We start from the raw sequence: 24,267 nt of genomic DNA, 5'->3' as shown, positions 1-24,267 counted from the left end.
CCACTGTGCACATATACAACATATCAGTAGTGTGAGCCCCAAAATGTAAGTCTGTCTTAATGTCTCTATGTAATTGCATTTGAGATGAAATAAAGTGTTTTCCTAAAGCACAAACTTATTGTGAAATGTTCTGCTTGACAAGTGTGCATGGAGGTTTGAGGAGGACAGACAGTGAAAAGACAGAAATACAAACCGAAGCATGTCTCCGTGAGACACGTGTATATCGCTCACTGTCCTCCTGAGAAGAGAAGAGAAGAGAAGAGAAGAGAAGAGAAGAGAAGAGAAGAGAAGAGAAGAGAAGAGAAGAGAAGAGAAGAGAAGAGAAGAGAAGAGAAGAGAAGAGAAGAGAAGAATATAATATATGCAAGATGGCAAAAGAGACAGACACACAACACTCAGCAAGCAAGGTGAGTAATGGAAGCATGCAAATCAGTAATAATTGATAATAATAGTTTTTGTAAAATAACATGAAACATACACTCACATTACCGTTCAAAAGTTCAGTAAGAATTTTTTTTTAAAGAAATTAATACTTTTATTCATCAAGGATGCAGTAAGTTGATCAAAAGTGAAAGTAAAAAAATGTTAAATATATATATATATATATATATATATATATATGTTTTGTTTATCAAATAATTCTGGAAAAAAAGTATAATTTTCACAAATATATTAAGCTGCAACTGTTTTCAACATGGATAATAAGAAAAGTTTCTTGAGCAGCAAATCAGCATATTAGAATGATATCTGAAGGATCATGTGACACTGAAGACTGGAGTAATGGTTGCTGAAATGTCAGCTTTGCATCACAGGAATAAATTACATTTTAAAATATATTGAAATAGAAAATAGTATTTTGCAATTTTTACCGTTTTTACTTTATTTTTATCAAATAAATGCAGCTTTGGTAAGCATAAAAGACTACTTTCACAACAAACAATAGTATACTTAAAAGTATCTACAGTGCCATTAAACACAGATTAACATAAAGGCTTATTTCACTTGTTGAATGTGCAAATCAGCCATGTAGAAGTTTTGACCTAGTGTTATATTGTGTTGAGATATACAACCCTGTGCTGATTTCCAACATCAAAACTCTCTTAATTATTAACAGATAAAACATGAATGCATCCTGTATTGCAATGGATCCCAATCATGTAAAAGTCACATGCTGATAAAACTAGAGGCCTGAAACATGCACAAAATCCCAACAGTGAATGTACCATCCACTGCTCAATGTCCCCCCATTTGTTGTCCAGGTTATCCAGTCCATAGTATTTCTGGAATGAGAATTTCAACAGAAACCAGGAGAGAAAAATAAAGGAAGTTCAGGTAACAAGAAGGACCTGAAGGTGATTACATTAGACTAATAGAATATGACATTAGAAGGATAGATTAATATACAGTAGATCAGTGATGTCCAGAGATATAAAATCTAGAGCCTAAAACCTCATTAAAAAAAAGTACAGAAACAGCTAAATAAGCAAGAACAGAAGGAAATGAATTAAAATATACAGATCTACAGAATCAGAGTCCTACCTTCTGCACCTGATAAATCTACATCACAGGAGGCCAGCAAAAGAGGATCAGATGAGCAAAGGAAAGAAAGACACCAGATTGGGAAAGAAGTGGAAAAAGAGAGGGCATTGATTATTTGACATGACAGAGAGCTACCAAGTGGAAGTTGTGTACGCAAAGATAATAGAACGGAAAGGGAAAGCTGATAAATTTTTAGCAATCCATCAGGCTGGTGTCATGTTACCTGGCCTTACAAGTGAAAGTGAGAAACACCAGTTCACATACTTGACTCAAATACATGAAAGTCATGTGGGTCAACAAGCAGCAAAATTCAAAGGCATTACAGATGTGACAGAATCATCAGTCAGGAATTTTAAAACACTGCAAGTTAATAAAAGCATCTGAATTATGCCGGGCAACTGTTCAGATATCTAAAGATATACTCAAGAGTTAAAGATGCTCATGTGATCTGGTCTATTGGGTAACAGGATTCTTTCCACTGATGTTTAAGGTTTCATTCAGGCCATTAGTGACCAAATGCATGTAGCACTAGACTAGTAAAGCAGTGGTGCGTTTACACTAACACACTTTTATATTTGCTCTTGGCCATAATTTATTCACAAGTAACCATTACATCAGCAGAAAAGCTAAAGATTTGCGTTTTAAAGGGGACCTATTATGCAAAATTCACTTTTACACGGTCTTTGAACATAAATGTGTTGGCAGTGTGTGTACACAACCACCCTATAATGGTAAAAATCCACCCACTCCTTTTCTTAAATCCCCATAAATCATAAGCAGTGTCTCAGAATAATCCGTTTGCAGTTTCTATACAATGTGACGTCACATTGCACAGGCCCCGCCCATAACTGCTGGCGGACTCTTCAGATGTGTGCGCTCAGAAAACCATATCAGAAGTTAAGACTGATATGGCTTTAAAAAGCATACAGATAATAAACATTCATGATGAAGAAGAACTGCATTGTCACGTTAGCGTGACCACGATAGAGATGATACATATTAAAGCCCATTCAAATGCCATTTTCTTGAACAATACATCTCTAACAGTTTGTGGTAAGAATTTTAATAATTTAATAGGAATTCTAATCTGATTAGTTTATTGTCTAATACTCTACTGGACTTCATTTTACTATACAGTGCACCTATGCACACTTTCATTCTCACAGAATCTGACCCAACTGGTTTCCCCATATGTATTTGCACCAGTTTTGATAAGTGTTTGTTAACATTGCTGTAACAAAATCTCTTTCTTGGAGTAATCTTACACCTTAAGTATTAAATAAGAGACTTTACCACAACATCAATGCACATTTGTTTCTACAAACCTCTGCACTCTCACAAAACTAGTCAAAGAAACTAAGAAATTGTCAGGGTATGATAAGAAAAAAAAAGTTTAAGATGACCATGTAAATTTTTTCCTAACAAATAAAAACACTGGCATTCAAACTGCATCTGGCACAAAACAAAAAACTAAATCTATGTGACTTTGCAGAGCTATCCTGACACCTATTCTGACAAGCACATACCAGTTTCAGAACTTTTCATTAAAGGTTTACACGAAAACGATGTACTAAAAATGGTTTTTTCGCATACAGATGACAACATTGTCAAAATGATCCCAGTTCACACGGATCTGCGAAAACGATAAAAAATGCTGTATTATACATGCCAGGCCAGTAGTTGGCAAGGCCACTTTGTAAAGAAACACTATGCACCTATAGACTGAACACATAATATGCATACGCATGACATTACTGTTTTCACAAATTCATATTTTTGTGGTTTACAATAAAGACAAAAACTTGCACTTTGAAAACCCATTTTCAAAGTCATTTACACACCATTGTCGTGTAAATGAACGGCCAAAACGCATAAAAAGTTTTCAGTTGAAAACGGTGTCGTGTAAACGGCCCTTAAGTCAACAGGTCATACAATAAATAAAACACAACTGATCAGATCACCTGATGCTAGTATGGAACACTAAATGCATCAATAAATCAGTTACTTCTCATTAAGTCAGTAATTTCTCATCTTTCTAATGCTTATCTAGTAAATTCAAGCTCACCTTCCTCAACACAGGGGTCTGGGGCCGCCCATTGATCACTTCCCTAGCCCCTCTATGTACTAGTCGCTTGCAAGCCGTCCTGCTAGTGTCACAGTGTCTCCGTCTACCTCAGGACTGAGGGAGACAGAGGCTTTCTATGATCCCAAAGATATAGTCTGTCATATAATCCAAACCCCACAGCCTGTGCGCGCTACAAGTTCATCTTCACAAAATCCTGACTGAACTTTTCCAGATCTATTTTATATCACAGCATGTTCAATCTTGAGTCATTGTGTTCCTGATTATCATAATGATCACATCCAGATAGTGAATGGGAACTGAGTCTGTTATCCTGCTGCAGGTACGGCTGAAAGCTCATAATCCACTTTAAGACTTGGCTGAAGTTTTAAAGCCACAAAGCGCACACCCTTAACATTCTTACACACCTCCTGATCAGACCGGGCTTAACTCTGAATGCTAGCTAATCTTTCAAGTGTGACCCGGGTATGTGTGAAGGCTGTGTTTATCTTCATTACATAAGTTTGTTGCGTCTGAGCTCAGGTACCACAGTGGGAGTTTCTGGTTTTCCATTCACCTCTGATGGACCCCTGAGCAATAGTTCATTCATATGCACCTAATCAAATGTCCCTAAATATCTGAAGGAATCTACAATTCGTTTGTATTTGTGCTACTGAACCCATGCCACTCACTTACTGTGTGCAGCCGGCTGTAGCAAACCAGCATGAGCAGTCATAGTGCATTACACAGAATCACTCATACACATATTAATGAGTTGGAAACAAACAATACCCTTGCTTTAAATCCAGCTTTCTTTACTATGAGGAATGTTCAGACAATGTACTATTACAGTACCAAAAGCCTGACAAATCAAATAAGTAACTCAAAAACATCTATAAAGTCTGTAAAGACTTACAGTAACTGTAATGTAACAGGGGTAAAGTACAAAACCTGCAGTAAAGCTGCAGGGTGCTACATCAAATTAAGCATAAAGAAAGACCAGGCTTTTTCATGAATGTTAATACTATTTGAACAAATTCCTCAGACAAAGAATTCAAATAAATCAAATTCCATGTTATTTTTTTAATTGCTGTTGATAGACCTTTAAAGGGATTGTTCAAAAATGTCTGTTTTGTTTGTTTGTTTTTTTTGTCCATAAAAAGGGAAGTCAATGGGGTCTTAAGCAACACTGGACCCCATATGAAAATAGCAATCTATGTAAAAACACCAAAGTGCTCATGATGTAATCTGTGATATTTCTGAGCATTAGCGGAGGCTGAAGTTCCAATGTGGCAGTTCAAATGGGCTTTTAGGAGGTCCTGACCCAAGGCGTGATTATCTGACCCTGATCCCCGTTAACCCAGCCAAAACATGTCCTTCAAAGCACAGAGCCCACAATCATGATGAAGATTAAACAAATTTAACATAATCGGCTGACAGAGTTGTAGAGGAGCAAGTCAAAAAGACCATGAGAAACATTTAATTTTGAGAATAAAGAAAGCCTTTTCTGCTGGTAGTTCAGTAGAAAAAAAATACTTGGAAAAAAAAAAAAATATTGTGAGTGTGCAGAGGCCAAGGCTTCATAAATATTATCAGCGGCATTATTATGGGAAATAACTTTGCGATTTTAAATGCCTACAGCTCAATACTCTCTTGAATACTCTCTTCCTGTGTTTCAACACATTGTGTAATGAGGGTTATTTGTTTGTGAGATGCTTTTAGTGCTTAAACTGTTAATAAGTGGGAACTGTTCATAAGACACCAATCAAAGGAGACATATCCACTGTACACACAGGATGGAGTTAAACAGATAAGACTATAGTGTCATTCCGTGTCAACTCAACCAGAGGTCCCCGGCTCAAATTTTTTGATTTTGTTAATATTTTTTCTGTAGTAAGACAAACATAAATAGTGATGAAAGCCAAAATATTAAATATCAAAGATGTATATTTACGGAGTAATCCACTATTTTGTAGAGGGGAGTCAAAATGACAATTTTCACCTGAGATTTGGAGCCAATTTTCAGGGGTGTAAAAATGACTTTAGAAAGATGGCAGCATCACTATTTTATTTTTACACAGAGATTGGTAGGTCTATTAGTGAAATCTGTTGACTTTAGCAGTCTTTGTTTCATTATATGCCAACGGTGATGGTTCAAAAATGGCAAAAAGCACTTCTTGTGTTTTTTGCCTCAAGTTTGCTTGCCTGTAACTGAAGAAGTATTAAAGATATCTTAATATCCTTTTAGATTGTGGTTCTTAACAATCAGTGGTCAAAAACCAAATGTGGGTCACTTTGTATACAGCTGATACTTTTTTATTTTTAAAGAGGAATCTCTAAAGAACAAATAATGTTGAAACTAGAAATGTAGCTCATTTTTTTCTTATCAGCTCAACTGCATAGAACAAACCGGTCTGAGTGCCATAAATATTCCTTTTGGAATTATTTCTTTTGGATTTTTAATTTTTAAGGTCCTATATAGTTCAGTTCCATAGATACTGGGACCCCAATGACTCTGTCCAAATTGTTGAATTGCTAAAGATTTTTTTATAACGCAACAAAGATTACTACAGATTTTACTAATAGACCTACCAATCTCTATGTAAAAATAAAATAATGATGCTGTCATCTTTCTAAAGTAATTTTTACACCCCTCTAATTTGGCTCCAAATCTCAGGTGAAAATTGTCATTTTGACCCCCCTCTACAAAATAATGGATTACTCAGTAAATATACATCTGTGACATTTAATATTTTGGCTTTCATCACTATTTATGTTTGTCGTTTTACAGAAAAAAAAATATTAACAAAAGTTTCCAAAATTTGGTTGAATTGACACAGAATGGATGGGAATTTTCCAGGAGGTCACATCTTGCTGGTGGGCATCTCAAAACATCTAGGTGCAGGAACAGCACAGTCATGCTAGAATGTTTGCTGAGCCCCTTTTTTAATATTTCTACATATATTTGATCTACGAATGCATGTGTGTGTGTATGTGTAATGTGTATCACTCACAGATAGATAGATTCCAGAATCAAGACCAATCATATTTTGACATATGACATATAACGTCAACCTGAGATTTAGCTCACAGTGATTGTGTGTTTCTTCACCTCTTTCTGTTGTCTCTCCAGTTCTCTCATTCTGATCTCACGAGCTTCTGCACGGGCTGCTCTCTTAGCTGCCAAACGGGCTTCAGCCTGCAGGGGGCGGGTGGGGAAACAGAAAAAGAGAGAGAGGTAAACTCTCTAATTCATGACCATGAGACCAAGAGCAACATAGTAAATGTAAAAACGCACAAAACAAACACATAAAAGCTTTACACTAAACAAAAAACCCCCCAAAAAACTGAACAGTAGGATCACAGTAAATATAATGTCATATATGTGATAACATATACATGTTTGTGTACCTCCCTGTCATAATGTTTCATGTACTGTAACTGTATACTCCTCAGAATGCACATGCTATGAATGTGTTTGTTTACATGAGCATGTATGCGTGTATTTGTGACTTTAGTCTATCACACTTTAAAAGTCCTTTTAAGGAAAAGACTCCCTGTCAGGCATGAGGGGGAGAGAGAGAGAGAGCACTGCACACTTCCTTCCTGTAGATGACGCCACAAAATGTGCAACAACCAAAAAAAAAAAAAAAGAAACCTCAACTCCAGTATTTCATCACAGACACCCTCGCTTAGTGATGTCTGCATCTTAACTCCACCCACTTTTCCCTTCAATCCTGTGCTACAAATAATCTTTACAACTGAGTCACGACTGTAACATTCACAGATTTGCACCAGTTCCACAACACATTCTGGAAAATGCAGCAAAAGTGTTACTTATGATTTAAAGAATAAGGGTTAAAATAGTGAAACTACTACTTAAAGGGAGGCATGTAAAGCTTTAAAATGATTTCCTGTGTTTGTTAGCTGATGGAGAAATCCATAATGATGTGTTCCCAAGTAAATGTCAGATCATATCTTAATGTCTCAGACTGAGGCCTTCCGTCCTGAACACAGTCAAGCAACTTTCCAAGGAAGCAGCTGTTTCTCACCACAAAGGTCTTTGCGTTCTTTTGCCAACAACGATGTTCAAAAAATATGTAGTCAAAATAAATATTTCCACAGTTTCAACCGTAGTTCTAATAGTAGTAGTTCTAACAGAAACTGATGGCTTTAATTTTGCTTTCAATTTTAGAAACTTCTTGTTCTGCTTAATATTTTTGTGGAAACTGTGATACATTTCTTTGACGCACATTCTTTCATGAATAGAAAGTTCAAAAGAACAGCATTTATTTGAAACAAATCTTTTGTAACATTATAAATGTCTTTCCTGTCACTTTTGATCAATTTAATGCATCCTTGCTGAATAAAAGTAGTAATTTCTTTGAAAGAAATGACTGACTCCAAACTTTTAAAAGGTATAGCAAGTAATTCAAACAATCACACTCACAAAGATGTTTTCCATGTTTGGATGGATTAAACTTTCTAACTAAGCAAATTATAAACATGCTATTATAAAGCGACGAGAATATTTTGGTGTGCCAAAAAAACAAAATAACGACTTATATAGTCATGGCCGATTGCAAAACACTGCTTCATGAAGCTTCGGAGCATTATGAATCAGCGGTTCGGAGCACCAAAGTCACGTGATTTCAGCAGTTTGGCGGTTTGACACGCGATCCGAATCATGATTCGACGCGCTGATTCATAACGCTCCGAAGCTTAATGAAGCAGTGTTTTGAAATCGGCCATCACTATATAAGTCGTTATTTATTATTTTTATTTTTTTTATAATATGTTTTTAGTACATTAATAGATCTTGAGAGAGGAAATGTCATTGCTGGCTATGCAGACCTCACTGAGACATCCGATTTCAACAAAAATATCTTAATTTTTGTTCCGAAGATGAACGAAGGTCTTACGGGTGTGGAGCGGCATGAGGGTGAGTAATAAATGACATTATTTTCATTTTTGGGTGAACTAACTCTTTAAATGTCCAAAATTTAAAGAAACATCTTTTCTTTATATCTAAAATCACTACTGCTTGTAAACAGGAAATGTGACCATGTTATGTTAATGTTAGTCTGTACTGTTGTAATGAATGCAGATAATTATGTAGATAAACTGCCTGGGAGAAGTTACCACTGCTAACCCCAGCAATTAAGCAGCTGTCCAAACATGTTTATGACAGGTTCTCACTAATGTCAACACACATTTTCCACGAGCACAACAATACACCTTTGCATACATGCTTTAAAATAACAGCATTACCACCCAACAGGGCTTTGACTGTGCTGAAAATGCTGAATAATATTTCATTTGGGGGGAAAAAGCTTCAAGACTAAACATCAAGAGTCTTCTGAAAACATACAGGAATAAATGCACTCTATGACTGTGTGGCTTACAGGGTAACCAAAACTATGCTTTTTCTGACCATAGCAGGAAGTCAGAGGGCTGAGTCATTCACAATCGAGCCTGGATCACACCCTTCCTGCAGTATTAACAGGACTAACTGCTGATCGTACAAACACCCATCACTGCTGCTCGGTCCTGATGTGGAGGTCACACACTATGGTTTACATCAACAGGAAGTAATAATCCATATTACTAAACAAAATCTATTCATTCAATGCATAAAACTGTGCATATGCACCTAAAAAAAAAAAAAAAAAAAAAAGCAGGTTACCCACCTTAAAGAAAGCATGCACTATTCTTCCTCTCTGAACTAAAAGAACAAACTGTTTTTTTTTGTTGTTTGTTTTTTGAAAACCCATATTCATGTTAAGGCCTACCTTCTTGCAGTTATCAAAGTAGACCATGATATCGGTCACGGTGAGCATATGATAGCCTGGGTCATCCGCATTTCCCCCCATCATGACAATCCACACACTCTTACAGAAGAGGAAAACAGTCTGGCCTATTTCACACACCTCTCTCCTCTCACTCTCTCCTCAACAGCTATTTTTAATGACCCAAATGGAGCGGGGCTCTATCAATACACCCAAAATGCTCTAATTTAATGAAAGCTCTGTGACGTGGCTGTTCTCATTGGGAATGAAGAGCTAGTTCCACAGCTGTCTGGTAGAGACCTTTTTTGGAATAGAAACACATTTCTATTCCATATTTAATTGCTCTAATTAGCCACAGAGTACATCATGTTTACATCAGGCCTGCAACAACGTTAATTTCAGTTGTTAACAAAATCAAGGCATTTTGGTAACTACATGACAATTTTTTGTTTATGTGGCGCTAGCTGATACGGCCCCATGTAAACTACTATAGTATAAGACACAATAGGGTCATTCCGTGTCAACTCAACCAAAGGTCCATGCCTGTAACTCAACAAGTATTAAATATATCTTAATATCCTCTTAGGTTCTGGTTCTTAACTAACTTTTCTTTTGGTATCTTCCTTTTAAAGGTCCTCAATGGTTCAATCCCTGAGATAAGGACATGTTAAAGTGACTCCATGAGTAAATTGGTAAATTGTACACATTTGGTCAAAAACTAAATGTGGGTCACTTTGTATACAGCTGATACTTTTTTCTTTTAAAGAGGAATATCTAAAAGAACAAATAATGTTAAAACTAGAAATGCATCTAATTTTTTTCTATAAGCTCAATTGCATAGAACAAACCTGTGCCATAAATATTCCTTTTCCAAAGTTTCCATGCCTGTAGCTCTAAAAGTATTCAAGATATCTTAATATCCTTCTAAATTCTCATTTTTAATAAACTTTTCTTTTGGAAACTCCATTTTTAAGGCCCTATATAGTTCAGTCCCATAGATATTGGGACCCCAATGTGACTCCATGTCCAAATTGTTGAATTTTACACATTTTCAATGGTCAAGAACCAAATGTAGGTAACTTTTTAAACAGCAGATGGTTATTGTGTTTAAAGAATAATGTCTAAAGAACAAATAACACTGAAACTAGTGATGTATCTTCTTTCTCTCTATCAAAACAATTGAATACAACACAACTCTCTGAGTGCCAAAAACAAACATTTTCTCCAAAGTTTACATGTCTGTAACTCAAGTAACTTGTACTAATGAAACTTTTCTTTTGCAATCTTCATTTTTAAGGCCCTATATGGTTCAATCTTCAGAAGCTGTAAAATGAACAAAATCCCATCTTCCAAACATCCCTAAAACTGATTAAATTTAGATTTTTATAAATACACTTTTAAGAGCAAATTAATGTGCCTCAACTTAACCATTTTCAGTGGATTTTTGGTACTCAGAGAGTTATGTTTTATGCAATTCTTTTGATAGAGGGAAACAAGCTATATTTCTAGTTTAAACATTATTCTTCAGACATTCCTCTTTAAAAGCAATAAGTATCAGCTGTGTGCAAAGTGACCCACATTTGGTTTTTGACCACTGAATGTGTGTACAATTTACTCATGGAGCCACATTAATATCTCCATATCTCTGGGATTGAACCATTGGGGGCCTTTAAAATGAAGATACCAAAAGTAAAGTTTGTTAAGAACCAGAATCTAAAAGGATATTAAGATATCTTTAATACTTCTTGAGTTACAGGCATGCAAACTTGAGGCAAACAGATTTCAACAGATTTCACTAATAGACCTACCAATCTCTCAGTAAAAATAAAATAATGATTTCCAGGGGTGTAAAAATGACTTGGCAGCTTCTCAGGTGAAAATTGTCATTTTGACCCCCCTCTACAAAATAGTGGATTAATCAGTAAATTTAAACAAAATTTTGGCTTTCATCACTATTTATGTTTATCTTTCTAAAGAAAAATATATTTACAAAATCCAAAATTTGAGCCAGGGAAGTTTCCTAAATTTGGTTGATTTGACACGGAATGACCCCATAATAAAATTCCCTGACATTTCCAGGTGTTCCATGACCATTGGAATCCTACATGTGAATGTGACTTTTTTCCCCCTATAAATTGCAAATATGAGCACCCATGGAACACCTTGAGTTCAACAAATGTGAAGAATTAGTGATTTTTTTGGAATTTTGTAAGATACTAACACATTTGTCAGATGATTGTGGACAGGCTTACTAAAACCCTTTATTTGGTGCCTTTTAAGGTAGACATGCAGAACAAGCTTGTCATTCAGAAGTCCCTGGGAGTTTGATGAATGCCAGGACAGTCTGAGTCCAGAGTTCTTATCTGTTGACATAAATACCACAGAAGGAGATGCCAAGTTCACCAGATCTATCTCTCCCACGGCCTCTTGTACCAGCATGCCAGGCTAAGGGGGTACATGCTAATCAGCTGGACTGCTAATAGACTAGCTGTAACAGAAAATGAAGGGAACAAACAGAAGACATGCAATACAAATAAATGGAAGTCCACAACTGCTCCTTGTTTTCACTGTGTTTTTGGACAGTACTTGGAAGCAAAACTTACTATAGTGTAAAAAAAATAGGCATTATTAACTTCAAAACTATGACTTATATAAACCAAAAGAGCCTCTGGCCAGTTTAATTCATTTTAATGTGGAAAGCTCAATATTCAAAATGTGAATCATTTTGCCATCTGTGTAAACTGGATTAACTGTCTTCAGTATGAGACATAAACAGTCTTTTTCACTCCGGTACTAACGTAAGAGCCAGAGACTGGAACATATGAGATCACTGGAGACGTCTGCCACATTTCTGGCCTGCCCATATTAATACCTATATAAATTGTGCCAGCCTTCCATGTCAAACATAAACCAAACAATGTCTGATCTGTGTGTGGTGGGACCATATTTTAGCAGTTCCTGGGATCTGTGGCAAGTTTTAATATAAAAAGTGAGCTTGCTCTAAAAGAAACTCACCATGTAGGGCTAAAAGAATTTAGGAACAAGAATTTGGCTCATTCCGAGCATGGAGAAAATGATGACAAAAAGGGAGGGAAAGAAAAAGGAGGAAAAGAGCTGATAAGATTAAATGACCATTACTTAGCAGTAATACATCATGTCTAATATAAACCTCAGACAATGGAAATGTGAATTTTTAATGTTAAAGGGATAGATCTGTATATAATGTAAGATATAACTATACAGTATACTCACGTTAAGCGATATATACTATAAAACAAATCTCAACTGCTTGAATTTTTTATACCACTGCAAAATGTTTACTATTATCGCCCCAAGTCTATGGTACTATAAGGTATGAAAATGTTAACATTAATATCATTAGAATACAATATTTATACAGGTTTACAATGACATGAGAGGGGGAGGGGGGTGAACTATCCCTTTAAATACTTTCCTAACCCCGTTTAATCTGCAGAGATAATAAGTAAGCCATTCATATTGACTTCCCAAAGAGTGCAAACACTGTAGATCTGCGGTGCTATCAAAACATTAGTATTTTGTTTGAGCAGTTCGACATGCCCTGGTCTGTCTCTACCAATGACATTTGCAGCATTATTTTGGCAATCCCTTTAGATGCCGCTAGTGGCTCAGAAATGACACACCCTAAAAATGACTTCCTTAAACCCTGCGAAACCTGAGGCAGGATGATGTCTGATAGATGCCAGCGTGCCCGTCTCAGATGACTGCACACGGAAGCAGCTCTTCACGGAAAGCGAAGACCTAGCATGCTTGGCCAACACAGAACACTTGCTTCACTGACCACACTGAGTTACTCAAAAACAAGCGCAAGCCTGTGAGAGAAACTCTAGCTTGTTGAAAAGTAGGAATAAGAGAGAGTAGCATGACGGTGATGAGATGAAGGTGAAAGAGTGTCTCATTGACTGGTCTCTGGTTTCTAATGACATTCAATGTACTCTCTGTTCTAATACCTAAAAAAATGACTGGTCGTGGGTGAACTGTTTACACTGTAGAACAGCTGATAACACTGTAGATTTCCTTAGAAGAGATTAAGAGTACAAGTCAGAGACCAGAGCTCATTCAACAGACTGGCGACAGAATTTATTGAAATTTTATTTGTTTATCCTACATTTTTTATGTAACATCCAAAAAACTTGCATAAAAATAAAAATACACTTGTGAGAATCTCTGTCAAATGAGGTAGAGAGGTCAGCTGGAGTCAGGTCAGTGTGAGGGAAAATAGATGAATTGTGTCTCTTCATACAGGAGGAATGAGCAGTGTCTTTGCAACATAACAGAATTTTTTACACATCAAGCTGTTTCACACCTACATTTGTCAAATAAGCAAACATCTTGCACCAAGCGGCCAATCGGAGACCAGAGCGAGATTTTGTACGAATTCCTTTCCCGTTAGCAAATGGTCTTATCAGACCAAAATCCACAGCATGACCTTGTACACCAAGTTAATAAATCATGAAACAGGGACCATTTTCTCTCTCTGTCTATTTTATGTTTTTGAGCATAATTGTAACTTAATGGAATACAAGTTTAACACTTTTTTGTTTTTTTGGGGGGGGGGGGGATTAAACAAGACTAGAGATAAGACGTTTTGTTTGTGTAGGATTACCATGTACTGTACCTCAAATCCAACAAAAATAATATTTTAAAGATAAGAAATTGTTGGTTATACTGAGGATTACAACAGAAAGCATCATTGTATGGTGCTAGGTCACTGAAAACCTTCTTTGACCATGCTATAAACTGCTGAACTACTAACATCACCTCATATTGTGTTTACATTTACTCATTTAGTAGACACTTTTATCCACATCAACTAACACTCAAAAATAGTTAGGTCTAAATGTAAGATTTATGTATTTTAATTGTATATAATGTGATGCACATTTGTCAGTCACACATACATAAATGAACAAGAATGAGATTTTTGTAAAAGTACATTTAAATACACAATTACCAGGTTACATATTTATCATTAATAAATCAAACATCATACATTAACTAAATGAATCTTGCTTGTTCCGCAGCTCACCATATTTACCCATGTTCATGCTTTTTAACTGATTAAATTTAACTGTTTTCACAATTAACAGATTATGAGGATTCTATTATGCTGATTTTTAAAAGCTAACAATAAATTATTAATTTGTTGAATGTATAAATGAGGAACAATTTGTTGCAATATTCATTGTACACAATGCCAAGTCAAGTAAAAAGTAGATTAGTAAACAAGATAGAGCAGAAGTGAAATACAGAAAAGAAGAAAAGGAGAACTTTAAATGACTTAAAGGGTTAGTTCACCCAAAAATGAAAATTATGTCATTAATTACTCACCCTTATGTCGTTCCACACCCGTAAGACCTTCGTTCATCTTCCGAGCACAAATTAAGATATTTTTGATAAAATCTGATGGCTCAGTGAGGCCTGCATTGCCAGCAAGACAATTAACACTTTCAGATGCCCAGAAAGATACTAAAGACATATTTAAAACAGTTCATGTGACTGCAGTGGTTCAACCTTAATGTTATGAAGTGACGAGAAAAAAACTCCCCAAAATAACAACTTTATTTAACAACATCCAGTGACGGGCGATTTCAAAACACTGCTTCATGAAGCTTCGAAGCTTTACGAATCTTTTGTTTCGAATCAGTAGTTAGGAGCGCGTATCAAACTGCCAAAGTCACGTGCTTTCAATAAACGAGGCTTCGTGACATCATAAGTGTTTCGAAATTTCAATGGTTCACCACTGCAGGCGGTGACTTTGGCAGTTTTGTAAAGATTTGTAAAGCTTCTAAACTTCATGAAGCAGTGTTTTGAAATCGCTCATCACTAGATATTGTTGAATAAAGTCGTTATTTTGTTTTTTTTGGCACACAAAAAGTATTCTCATCGCTTCATAACATTAAGGTTGAACCACTGTAGTCACATGAACTGTTTTAAATGTGTCTTTAGCAGCTTTCTGGGCATTGAAAGTGTTAATTGTCTTGCTGGCAATGCAGGCCTCACTGAGCCATCGGATTTTATGAAAAATATCTTAATTTGTGTTTCGAAGATGATTGAAGGTCTTATGGGTGTGGAATGACATGAGGGTGAGTAATGACAGAATTTTCATTTTTGGGTGAACTAACCCTTTAAAATAAATAGAGTTATGCCTAAGTAGCAGTTATCACAGCAACCATGCTTATGCACAAACATCCTGACCAATCAGGATCAAGAGCACTAGAAATATGGACTCAGCATTAGGCCTACTCCTTTATATGGGATGTGTCCCAACAGCAGAGAATAAACAGGAAAGCAATTGTGATAACAATCTTCAGAGGCCCATCGGTGACGTCAGAAAAAGGGAAGAAAACCCTTTCTGAATCCTTGTCCTTATATGGAGAGGTTCCATTCTTGGTAAAAGGTCTCTGACTTAAGTGTGCTGACATTATTTGAGAATTTTCTACACAGTGTCTTGCTTCAACCTGTATCAACAGTTCTGCAACAAGGCTCTTGAAGAAAATTCAAATAAATAATGCATTGTTGAATACAATCCAGTGCAAGTTTAACCTTGGGTCGCTCAGAGCTTAGTCCTGAGGGAGGCAGAAAAAAAGTGTTATAAACGTCATGGACCAGTGATAAGCAGGTGATAATGTGTCAATGTGCTACTGCGATTGGTATTCATAAAACCATATAGTATATGTGTGTGGCCATATATGAACACAATCATGTATTATGATGTCAGGACTCTTCTTCTTAATGCAGAAATACAAAACTGCTCCTGACAATGAGTTTAGATTAACAGACATCCCACAGTCCAAAGTCTGAGCCCAGATTAATCATCTAAACACCCACCAGAGCACAAAGCCTGGCATCCTAATCTACTTGTAACCATCTCAGCTGCATTCTGGCACTGTTACAGTGTCATCCAATGACTGAGCTTTTTCAGGATTCACTGATAAATAGAAAGTACAAAATACCAGCACTTATTTGACACAGAAATCTATAACATTAATGTTTTACTGCACATTTGATCAATTTAATCCGGTGTCTGAGACGCAGCTTTCTGTGTGCGTGCGTCGAATGTGCATGCACAAATCTTCTCACAGCACACGCACCGAGTTCTATTTCGCTTAAATTGGCAATATATATATAGTTTTATATTTATTTACTGTATATATCTGCCTTTTAGTTTTTTTTTAAACAATAAGATGGAGAACACTGGTTCAGCCTGGCCTACTGACACTATAAGGGTTTGAACTATCCATCCTGCTAATTATAACTATTCTCACACAATGAGTTGACAGCTCTGAATTTGTTTTGAACCAATCCAGTCATTCTCTAATCACAAAACTATTGAATGCATTTTTACCAGACTTGCCAACTTACTTCTGTCTCAATAGCCGATTTTCAGTTGTAAGCCTCTTTAACATAGTAGGGATCAGTCGTGCCAGCAACTCAACTTCCTATTGAGTTAATTGCTCTAAAGACTGGAAATCAACTTTCTTCTTGCTTGAAATAACACTGGTAGTGACAGTGACAAATGAGCTTTTGACACACCATTGTCCAGCTCACATCTGATTTAAACACACAATCATACAGACTGAAAGAGTAGAGTTACTCCATGAATCACATCCTAAATCAGTCAGCACTCAAAATAATTCATAAGCAGAGAGCATTTCTGATTGGCTAGTTTTCTGGCTTAAATAATAATTGGCTAAATAAAACCACAGGCTGCTCCCCTGACTCTAGAAATATTGTGAAATATTAACACAATTCATATTAACTGTTTTCTATGTTTAAAAATATAATTTATTCCTGTGAATCAGCTGAATTTTCAGCATTACTCCAGTCTTCAGTGTCACATGATCCTTTTAAAATCATTCTGATGATTTGCTGCTCAGGTAACATTTCCTATTATCAATGTTGATAATAATTGTGCTGCTTAATATTTTTATAATAAAAAAAAAAGTGATACCTTTTTCCATGATTATTTGATGAATAGAAAGTTCAGAAGAACAGCATTTACTTAAAATAGAAATATATGTTCTTCTAATGGCAAAACTGCGATAAGAAGAACAAATATCATAGATCAACAATAATCACCACCTTCATCTGGACTTGGTCTGCACTTAAAAAATTGAAATGCCTCATCTAATCAAATGAGGAGTGTTGTTGTATGAAACTTTTTTCAGCATGTGCCAAAACTTTGCGGAATGTGGTCATGAACCAAACACATACAGCTGAAAACAATCTATTTATGTCATGCGTTTATCTTACCAGATTCCACAACTTGCATCTGTGTAACACGAAGGACAAACAAAACACTGAATCAAAGTGTTTAGTAGCAATTGTTGAAACTGTTTTACAGGAAATCCTTCACTGACTCATGTTCTACTGAGGCCATATCTCAAACTTACCAGCTTAGCTACATTAGAGAGCACAAAAAAACAAAAACAAAACACGGCCACTGAGGATTACTTCTGCAGATATTATCAGCATATGTTTCCATGTCATCCATTATCAGATGCCCCTGTTCCCTACTTCTGCTCATTGTAACGGCCCCCCAAAAACTTCATGTCTGGTCTTGAGGCTGCACTAACAGCTGGTCTCTGAGGGCCTTCTATTTTTAAAGCTCTTGTTACTGAATCAACGATCACACGAGGGCCAACATACCAGCCTGTCAGAGAGCAGCAAGTGTGGGACTGCAGCCTATATCAGACAAATGCAGGTACAGTACCAGGTGAATAAAAGGGGGGACAATGGAACACAGGAAGTAAATACTGAACTAGTCCCTTAAAAGGAGATAAAGTGGCTCTGAAAGAAACATATAAACTTTAAAAAGCCCTAGGAACATGTAAATAACTAGCTTATTTGTGAAGACATTCAAAAAAACCTTTAAAACATGTCAAGTGCCAAATAAAAAAAGGGTTAAACCACAGTATCTTATCATCGTAACTGAAACCAAACCTGCTCAGAGAGAGGCTCCAATGAGACCTTGTGTGACCTGACCTGACTGTTTAAATTTGCAAAAGCTCTGTTGCAAAGCCACATGGGTGAATACTAAAAAAAAAACAATTTCCATTTCAAGAAAAACAGGTTTGATCAGAGAAAAAAAAAAAAAAAAAAAAAAAAAATTAGCGTTCATGCTGAATTATGCAAATGTGAAACTGACATTTGCTTCCTGATTCAATGTTTCAAGCATGGGTGTGTTTCACCTGAATCTCTCTTTATCCATGTGCTCACTTACTAGAGGTCAACTACAGAAAACCAAATGGGCAATTTTCAAGTTAGGCTACTTTTAAACATTTCAAAACTTTTTAAATGGCTAACCTGTCTTCTTGTTGAGAATGAGCAGCAAATTTGGTACTAAATTATTTTTGAAAAAATTCTGCACAAGGTTATGCAACTATCAAAGTTTTACACATCCTCTGCCACTATTTTAGCTTATTGATTATGCATTAACAAACCATTAAGTGTTTCATACTGTGACTCAGACATTCCCTAAAATCACTGCATAAATTAGAAACAAACAAAAAATAAATCAATCTGCAGATTCTGTATGGGCCTGGTCATGACCAATGGCACTAATAAATAAATCAATCATGTAAACTCAAAGAAGTGTTTAGATGCATACACAAATATAACATGCTTCTCTGACTGTATTTCACACTCTAAACTGAGAGGACAGCTCATGCTGACAGTAGTGTGAGAAGGCCTCTATCCTGTCTACTACTGAGCATGATGTGTCAAGCAAAGACACACTTACTAATAATAGATTGAAACATTTGCTACATGTGTATAGCTGTCTATGAAAACATGTGCACTTCACATACAGTCTTTATGGGTGTGCAATGAAGGAACATCATATAAGTCAAATATCTGACCGAGCCAAAATCATTTCCTAAGTACTCAGATCAAGGTTCTCTCCACCATGACCCCAGCACCTGTTCCAGCACATCAAACTCAGCTTATGTTGCACACTGCTAGCCTAGCACTTTCAAACACATTACTGCCATGATACATAAGACCAAAACAGCTCAGAAACTCGTAGTTAGGTGTAGGTACCTAAAAACACAGGGAGGAAGCAGACATGAGAGGAAATGATCTGCAGCTTGTAAATAAGAATAATATATCAGGGCCACATTAGTTCAAAAGCATGGACTTTACCTTAGTTAGGCTGCTGTTATGTTAATTAGATACTCGTGAAACTGTGTACAGCTCTTTGGTTTAATAAATAAACTGACTCAGGATGTAGAACCATGTGATTTTCTCATTTTCCTCTGAAGTTTAACCCTGCACTTCTGCAAATAAGACCATAACAGTAGTTTATCCCTTATGAGATCAATTTACCTCTTTTGCGATCACGTTGAGGGCATCTTCTTCGGCAGTCAACCCATTTTTGCTGGGGGTTCTTTTACGTCCTGGCCCTTGAGACCCCATTGGTAACCTTTAATAAATCCTTCTGAGAAACACACGCTGCTTTACGTCTGAAAACCGATCCTTTGGAGAGTTATTCCTTCAGCAAAGGCATAAGAAAAAGAAAACACGTTTCCAACTCTAACCAAAAAACAGCGAGGCTACGTCGTGTCGTTCGCGACGTGGTTCATTGTGTTACATCCGTATTTTTTGCACTCTTCCTAGTGCTGTACTGTGAAAGAGTGAAGAGTCACCGGTGCTGAGAGCGCAAACGCCTTTACATGACACACGTGTCGCCTCCGAGGAGCTGCCAAAATGGCTGTAAATGATCTAGACTAAAGTTTGTTTGTTTGCTCAGAGAGTCATTGTCAGTATAACCGCTCGGATAAAAGTTTCCTTCTCTTGCTTTAGTTCATTATTGTTGCGCGGATGGACTGTGAGCGTCTGTTGGGGGAGTTTCAGGGCTCGCAGACCCTCTTCGCTATTTTTAATCATGGGAGTCTGGTGCTAAAAAAAGAAACCTATCTTTCTTGCATTTCTTAAAGTCATACTCATGTGCTTACGCACCTTTCGCAATAATAAGAGTTTCATTCTGAAGAAGAAAAAAAAATGCGCTGCTGGGGAAAAATATATGAGGTGGTCTCAAGCCATCATCCATCATAACCAGTTAAAGACCACAAACTACATCAAGTAGGGGAGACCAGAAAAGGTTTTTTTGTTGTTGTTCTTCTCCAGCAGAAAATTGTATTCAAAATTACACCCCGCGGGCATGACACAAAAAAAGTCTAAGCAAAACACCTCGTTATCTGAACTGAGTTACCAAATTCATTTTTTTTTTTTTTTTTTTTTTTTATCTTTACAATTAGCCCGGTTTCACAGACAGGGCTTAGATTAAGCCAGGATTAGACCCTTAGTTCAATTAGGGCATTTTGCATCTTGAGACAAAACAATGTCAGTGCAAGTTAATTACTTTCAGTTAAAACAGCTCAAACACACATTTTAGTCTGGGACTAGGCTTAAGCTTGTCTGTGAAACCGGGGGATTATCTTTTATCTTGATCATATAGGTATTTTATTTGTATGACTCTATAGACGTGTATAGCATCAGTTGCTGGTGCATGATGACATCTAGTGGTAAAAAGCTAAACTTACCCAGTGTTGCCAATTTGGGGATTTTGTCGCCAAATTTAGCTACTTTCTCATTGTTGCTGCGACTTTTATCAATGTTTTGCGACAAGGAGCTATTTTAGCTATTTTTAAATAAAATTAGCTATTTTTTTTGGAGATTTTTTTATTTTGGGCAATTAAACTCTAGCACTGGTTGGCCACGCCCTGCCGGTAATCTCAGGTCCGCGCTCAATCCTTTTCTATGAGCCTGCACAGTGAGCTGTGGACTGTCTGACCATAGCCAAGTGATAGCCAAAAGACCCTGAAGCCGATATGGTTTGTATGGTTTGTATGATATTGATTTTTAATTAGGATAATCTGTTAATATAAATCAGAGCTTGGCAGACATAACTATTGTAAGACAATGTTGGACAGATATCATATATATATATATATATATATATATATATATATATATATATATATATATTAAATATTCACATATGCAAACCTGTTTATACTTTATTTTCATATTTGGCGACTTTTTGTGAAAAATGGAGACTTTTGAGGGTAGAGATTTTCCGAGGGAGGGGTTTGGCAACACTATATACGATTCTAGTTTTTTTTTTTTTTTCCCCCATAAAAATTCATTTCATATGCCGCTTTTGAAAAGAAATGCATCTAGGTAAGAAAATGCATCCAGTTTAAAAAAAAGTCAGGTTTTTTTTTTTTTTTTGCCTACATTTTTTGGTTTTTGTAGGCTGTCATTATTAATTAGTGAAATTACTCAGCTGTGCTCTGCTCAGGTGATTGAGATTTTAAAAGAAGCCCACGAAGCTGAATGCTTTGAGACGTGTGGGTGAGAAACATGGGTACGTTCTTTTATTGCAGTAATTTTTATGTGTTTGTTTGTTTGTTTATCTTCTGGATTTTTTTCAGATTCAAAGACAGTGTTGATCGTGTACGCGCACCAGAGTGCGGGATCTTTCAATGCGGCCGCGAAAGATGCTGCTGTGGATGTGCTGAAGAAACAGGGCTGCAATGTGATTGTTTCTGACCTGTATGAAATGAAATTCAAGGCCACAGCAACCAAAGAGGATATTACTGGTGTGGGAGGCAGTGTTATATTTGTTCAGAAAATATTAAACTTAAAACGTGTGCCTGTATCGGAGCGCAATGGCAATTCTTGCACAATCTCTTTTTTTTTTGTTTTTTTTTTTGTTTCAGGACCAGTGAAGAACCCAGAACACTTTTGCTATGGAGAGGAGACCATGCTGGCCTGGCAGGAGGGGCGACTAGCTTCTGATATCGTAGAGGAGCACAAGAAATTAAAAGAAGCAGATATTGTTATCTTTCAGGTATTTTTATTGGCAATTTAATTTATCACTTGCAGGTAGGTCATTTTTTTGCTAAGTCATACTTTTTTTTTTTTTTTTTTTTTTTTTTTTCTTCTTTACTAAGCTTTGTTTCTCTTCCAGTTTCCCATGTACTGGTTCTCTGTTCCTGCCATCATGAAAGGTTGGATGGATCGGGTTCTTACACTTGGTTTTGCTTACACTTTGGAAAAACGCTACAGCGAGGGCATCTTCAGGGTGGGGCCTATAAATCACAAATTTAATTTATTCACATGCATTCATCACAAGCTTAACAAATGTTGATTTAATGAAATGTGAGAGGGCTGTTAGTATCGGTGTAATTTAAGTGTTTTATTAATTTTAGGAAAAGAAAGCCATGTTATCCTTCACCACTGGTTCCCATGAGACCATGTTCAACTGCAATGGGATCAATGGAGACATGAATGTTACTCTGTGGCCAGTTCAGGTAAGAAGCTTCATCCATTATTCTTTTACCAGTCTTAATTTTGCACTGTATTAATGAGTTTGCATGTAATACTAACCTGAGACTGTTGTGCTCCATTTTTTATCTTTTGTAGAATGGTGTCCTCAACTACTGTGGCTTCCAGGTCCTCGCACCACAGATCTTCTGGGCACCCACGCATCTCTCTGCTGAGGCTCGTGGCAGCCTGTTGGAAGGCTGGCGTACTCGTCTTCAAGGTCTCTTTAGTGAAGTGCCACTCACCTTCCCACCAGTAGACAGTTTTGATGAGGGGAAAGGCTTTCAGCTGAAGCCTGAAGTCCAGGAGAAGCAAGCTGATTCCCCTTTCGGTCTCACTGTGGGTCATCACCTGGAGAAACCTCTGCCACCGCACAGCCAGATGAAAGCTGGGGTATGAGACACAGAGCAACACTGTCCTCATGTGGCCGTGTCCTTGTCTCAAAGCTAATTTTTTAAGACCTGAATAAATTGTTCATGTCTTGAGTTTGAGTTTTGTAATTCATTTTTAGCCATAATGTGCGAGCCACAATTGCTCATTATTAAAGCTAATGTCAGGCATTTAGAAACCAAGACATTGACTTGTGCTCCCTAGTCAAGTATTTCCCTACTTTCTCTTTGTTGCTCCTACAGTGGTCTTGTAGTGCTTTACCTGGATAACGGTAGTTTAATCTATGGAATCAGAGAGCTTGACAGTGAAAAGTCAGTGTTCCCCACATTTAATGGCAGGTAAACAGGCAGCTCATACATAGAGTAGCTCTTTGTGAATGTTAAAAATAAATGCAAAAGTATAATAAACTGGTAGCGCACTTGTCAACTACAGTACTTTTTCCTGCACAGTCACGCAATCTCTTAAAGGAACCCTTGCATACTAATGTAATATGCAAATACCTTGTTTTGGCTGTTACAGTCTTCCTATAGGGGCTTTAACCAAACAATTCTATGGTCCAAATACCAAGTGTGTTTGTTTCAGAACAAGTAGCACCTTTAATGAGGCACATAAATTTGCTTCCTTTACTCTTGGGCTGTGTTCCACTCCAATTTTAGACATGCTCGCAAACTTCCCTAAGCCTCCTTTTTTTTTTTTTTTTTTTTAAAGTGCATTCCACTTTGAAGTTTATATGGGCAGACCCTCGTCACCTCGATTTTGAGGGAGCGAGTCTACTCTAATGTACTCTTCAAGCACCTCTATATCCCACAATTCAACTTGATTGTGATGTCACAGCAGTTTGCACTTAAAGTTGGCATGAAATCAAAATTGACTTTTTTTTTTTTTTTTTTTTATGAAATAATGTAGTATTATCAATTTAAGTGTATGATCTATTATTTTGGAAATGAATCACATAATAGTCTGAGATATATATATATATATATATATATATGTATATGTTGAGATTCAGTCGCATAATACTTGTAGCTACCTTATGTTCACAGTCAAAGTTTATACTATTGATATTGTTTCATTTGTGCAATTTTTATTTTTCTCCAACAGCTCATATACCTA

The 24,267-nt window shown here is 36.6% G+C and overlaps 2 protein-coding genes and 1 long non-coding RNA gene across 39 annotated transcripts in view; 2 read left to right on the top strand and 1 right to left on the bottom strand.

Annotated features, from left to right (window-relative positions):
* The window catches only part of lrrfip1a (leucine rich repeat (in FLII) interacting protein 1a), a 36,795-nt gene extending 15,931 nt beyond the window's left edge, over positions 1-20,864 (bottom strand). For 3 of the 37 annotated variants that reach the window (XM_051905480.1, XM_051905487.1, XM_051905481.1), the window contains exons 1-5: positions 19,759-20,386; positions 6,714-6,800; positions 1,540-1,557; positions 1,224-1,280; positions 194-238 (exon numbers count right to left, since the gene is read on the bottom strand). In XM_051905480.1, coding sequence (XP_051761440.1) covers positions 194-238; positions 1,224-1,280; positions 1,540-1,557; positions 6,714-6,800; positions 19,759-19,848 — 297 coding nt within the window. In that variant the 5' untranslated portion in view covers positions 19,849-20,386. Of the gene's footprint in view, positions 1-193; positions 239-1,223; positions 1,281-1,539; positions 1,558-6,713; positions 6,801-9,393; positions 9,552-19,758 lie in introns of those variants that run through there. The other 34 variants (XM_051905477.1, XM_051905475.1, XM_051905473.1 and 31 more) reach the window with 32 other exon arrangements.
* Positions 222-12,970, top strand: LOC127518608 (uncharacterized). The gene is made up of 3 exons (XR_007931598.1): positions 222-407; positions 9,041-9,192; positions 11,671-12,970. It is a non-coding gene; the product is annotated as an uncharacterized LOC127518608 (long non-coding RNA).
* A 795-nt stretch (positions 20,865-21,659) lies between the features above and the next one.
* Positions 21,660-23,244, top strand: LOC127518605 (NAD(P)H dehydrogenase [quinone] 1-like). Its single transcript, XM_051905522.1, has 6 exons — positions 21,660-21,802; positions 21,870-22,037; positions 22,158-22,288; positions 22,409-22,522; positions 22,650-22,751; positions 22,864-23,244. Exons 1-6 carry the CDS (start codon positions 21,799-21,801, stop codon positions 23,161-23,163), a joined length of 819 nt encoding a protein of 272 aa, XP_051761482.1. The 5' UTR covers positions 21,660-21,798; the 3' UTR covers positions 23,164-23,244.
* Positions 23,245-24,267: the final 1,023 nt, after the last annotated feature.

The sequence above is a fragment of the Ctenopharyngodon idella genome, chromosome 9 (assembly GCF_019924925.1).
Source record: "Ctenopharyngodon idella isolate HZGC_01 chromosome 9, HZGC01, whole genome shotgun sequence".
NCBI classification, from domain to species: Eukaryota; Metazoa; Chordata; class Actinopteri; order Cypriniformes; family Xenocyprididae; genus Ctenopharyngodon; species Ctenopharyngodon idella.
The sequence above is the reverse complement of the archived record's forward strand: the minus strand, read 5'-3'. Positions and strand labels throughout refer to the sequence as shown.

Coding starts and splice junctions, on each gene's coding strand:
- LOC127518605 (XM_051905522.1), top strand. Junction 22,038..22,157: donor AACCAAAGAGGATATTACTG/GTGTGGGAGGCA, acceptor TTTTTGTTTCAG/GACCAGTGAAGAACCCAGAA. Junction 22,289..22,408: donor CAGATATTGTTATCTTTCAG/GTATTTTTATTG, acceptor TTTCTCTTCCAG/TTTCCCATGTACTGGTTCTC.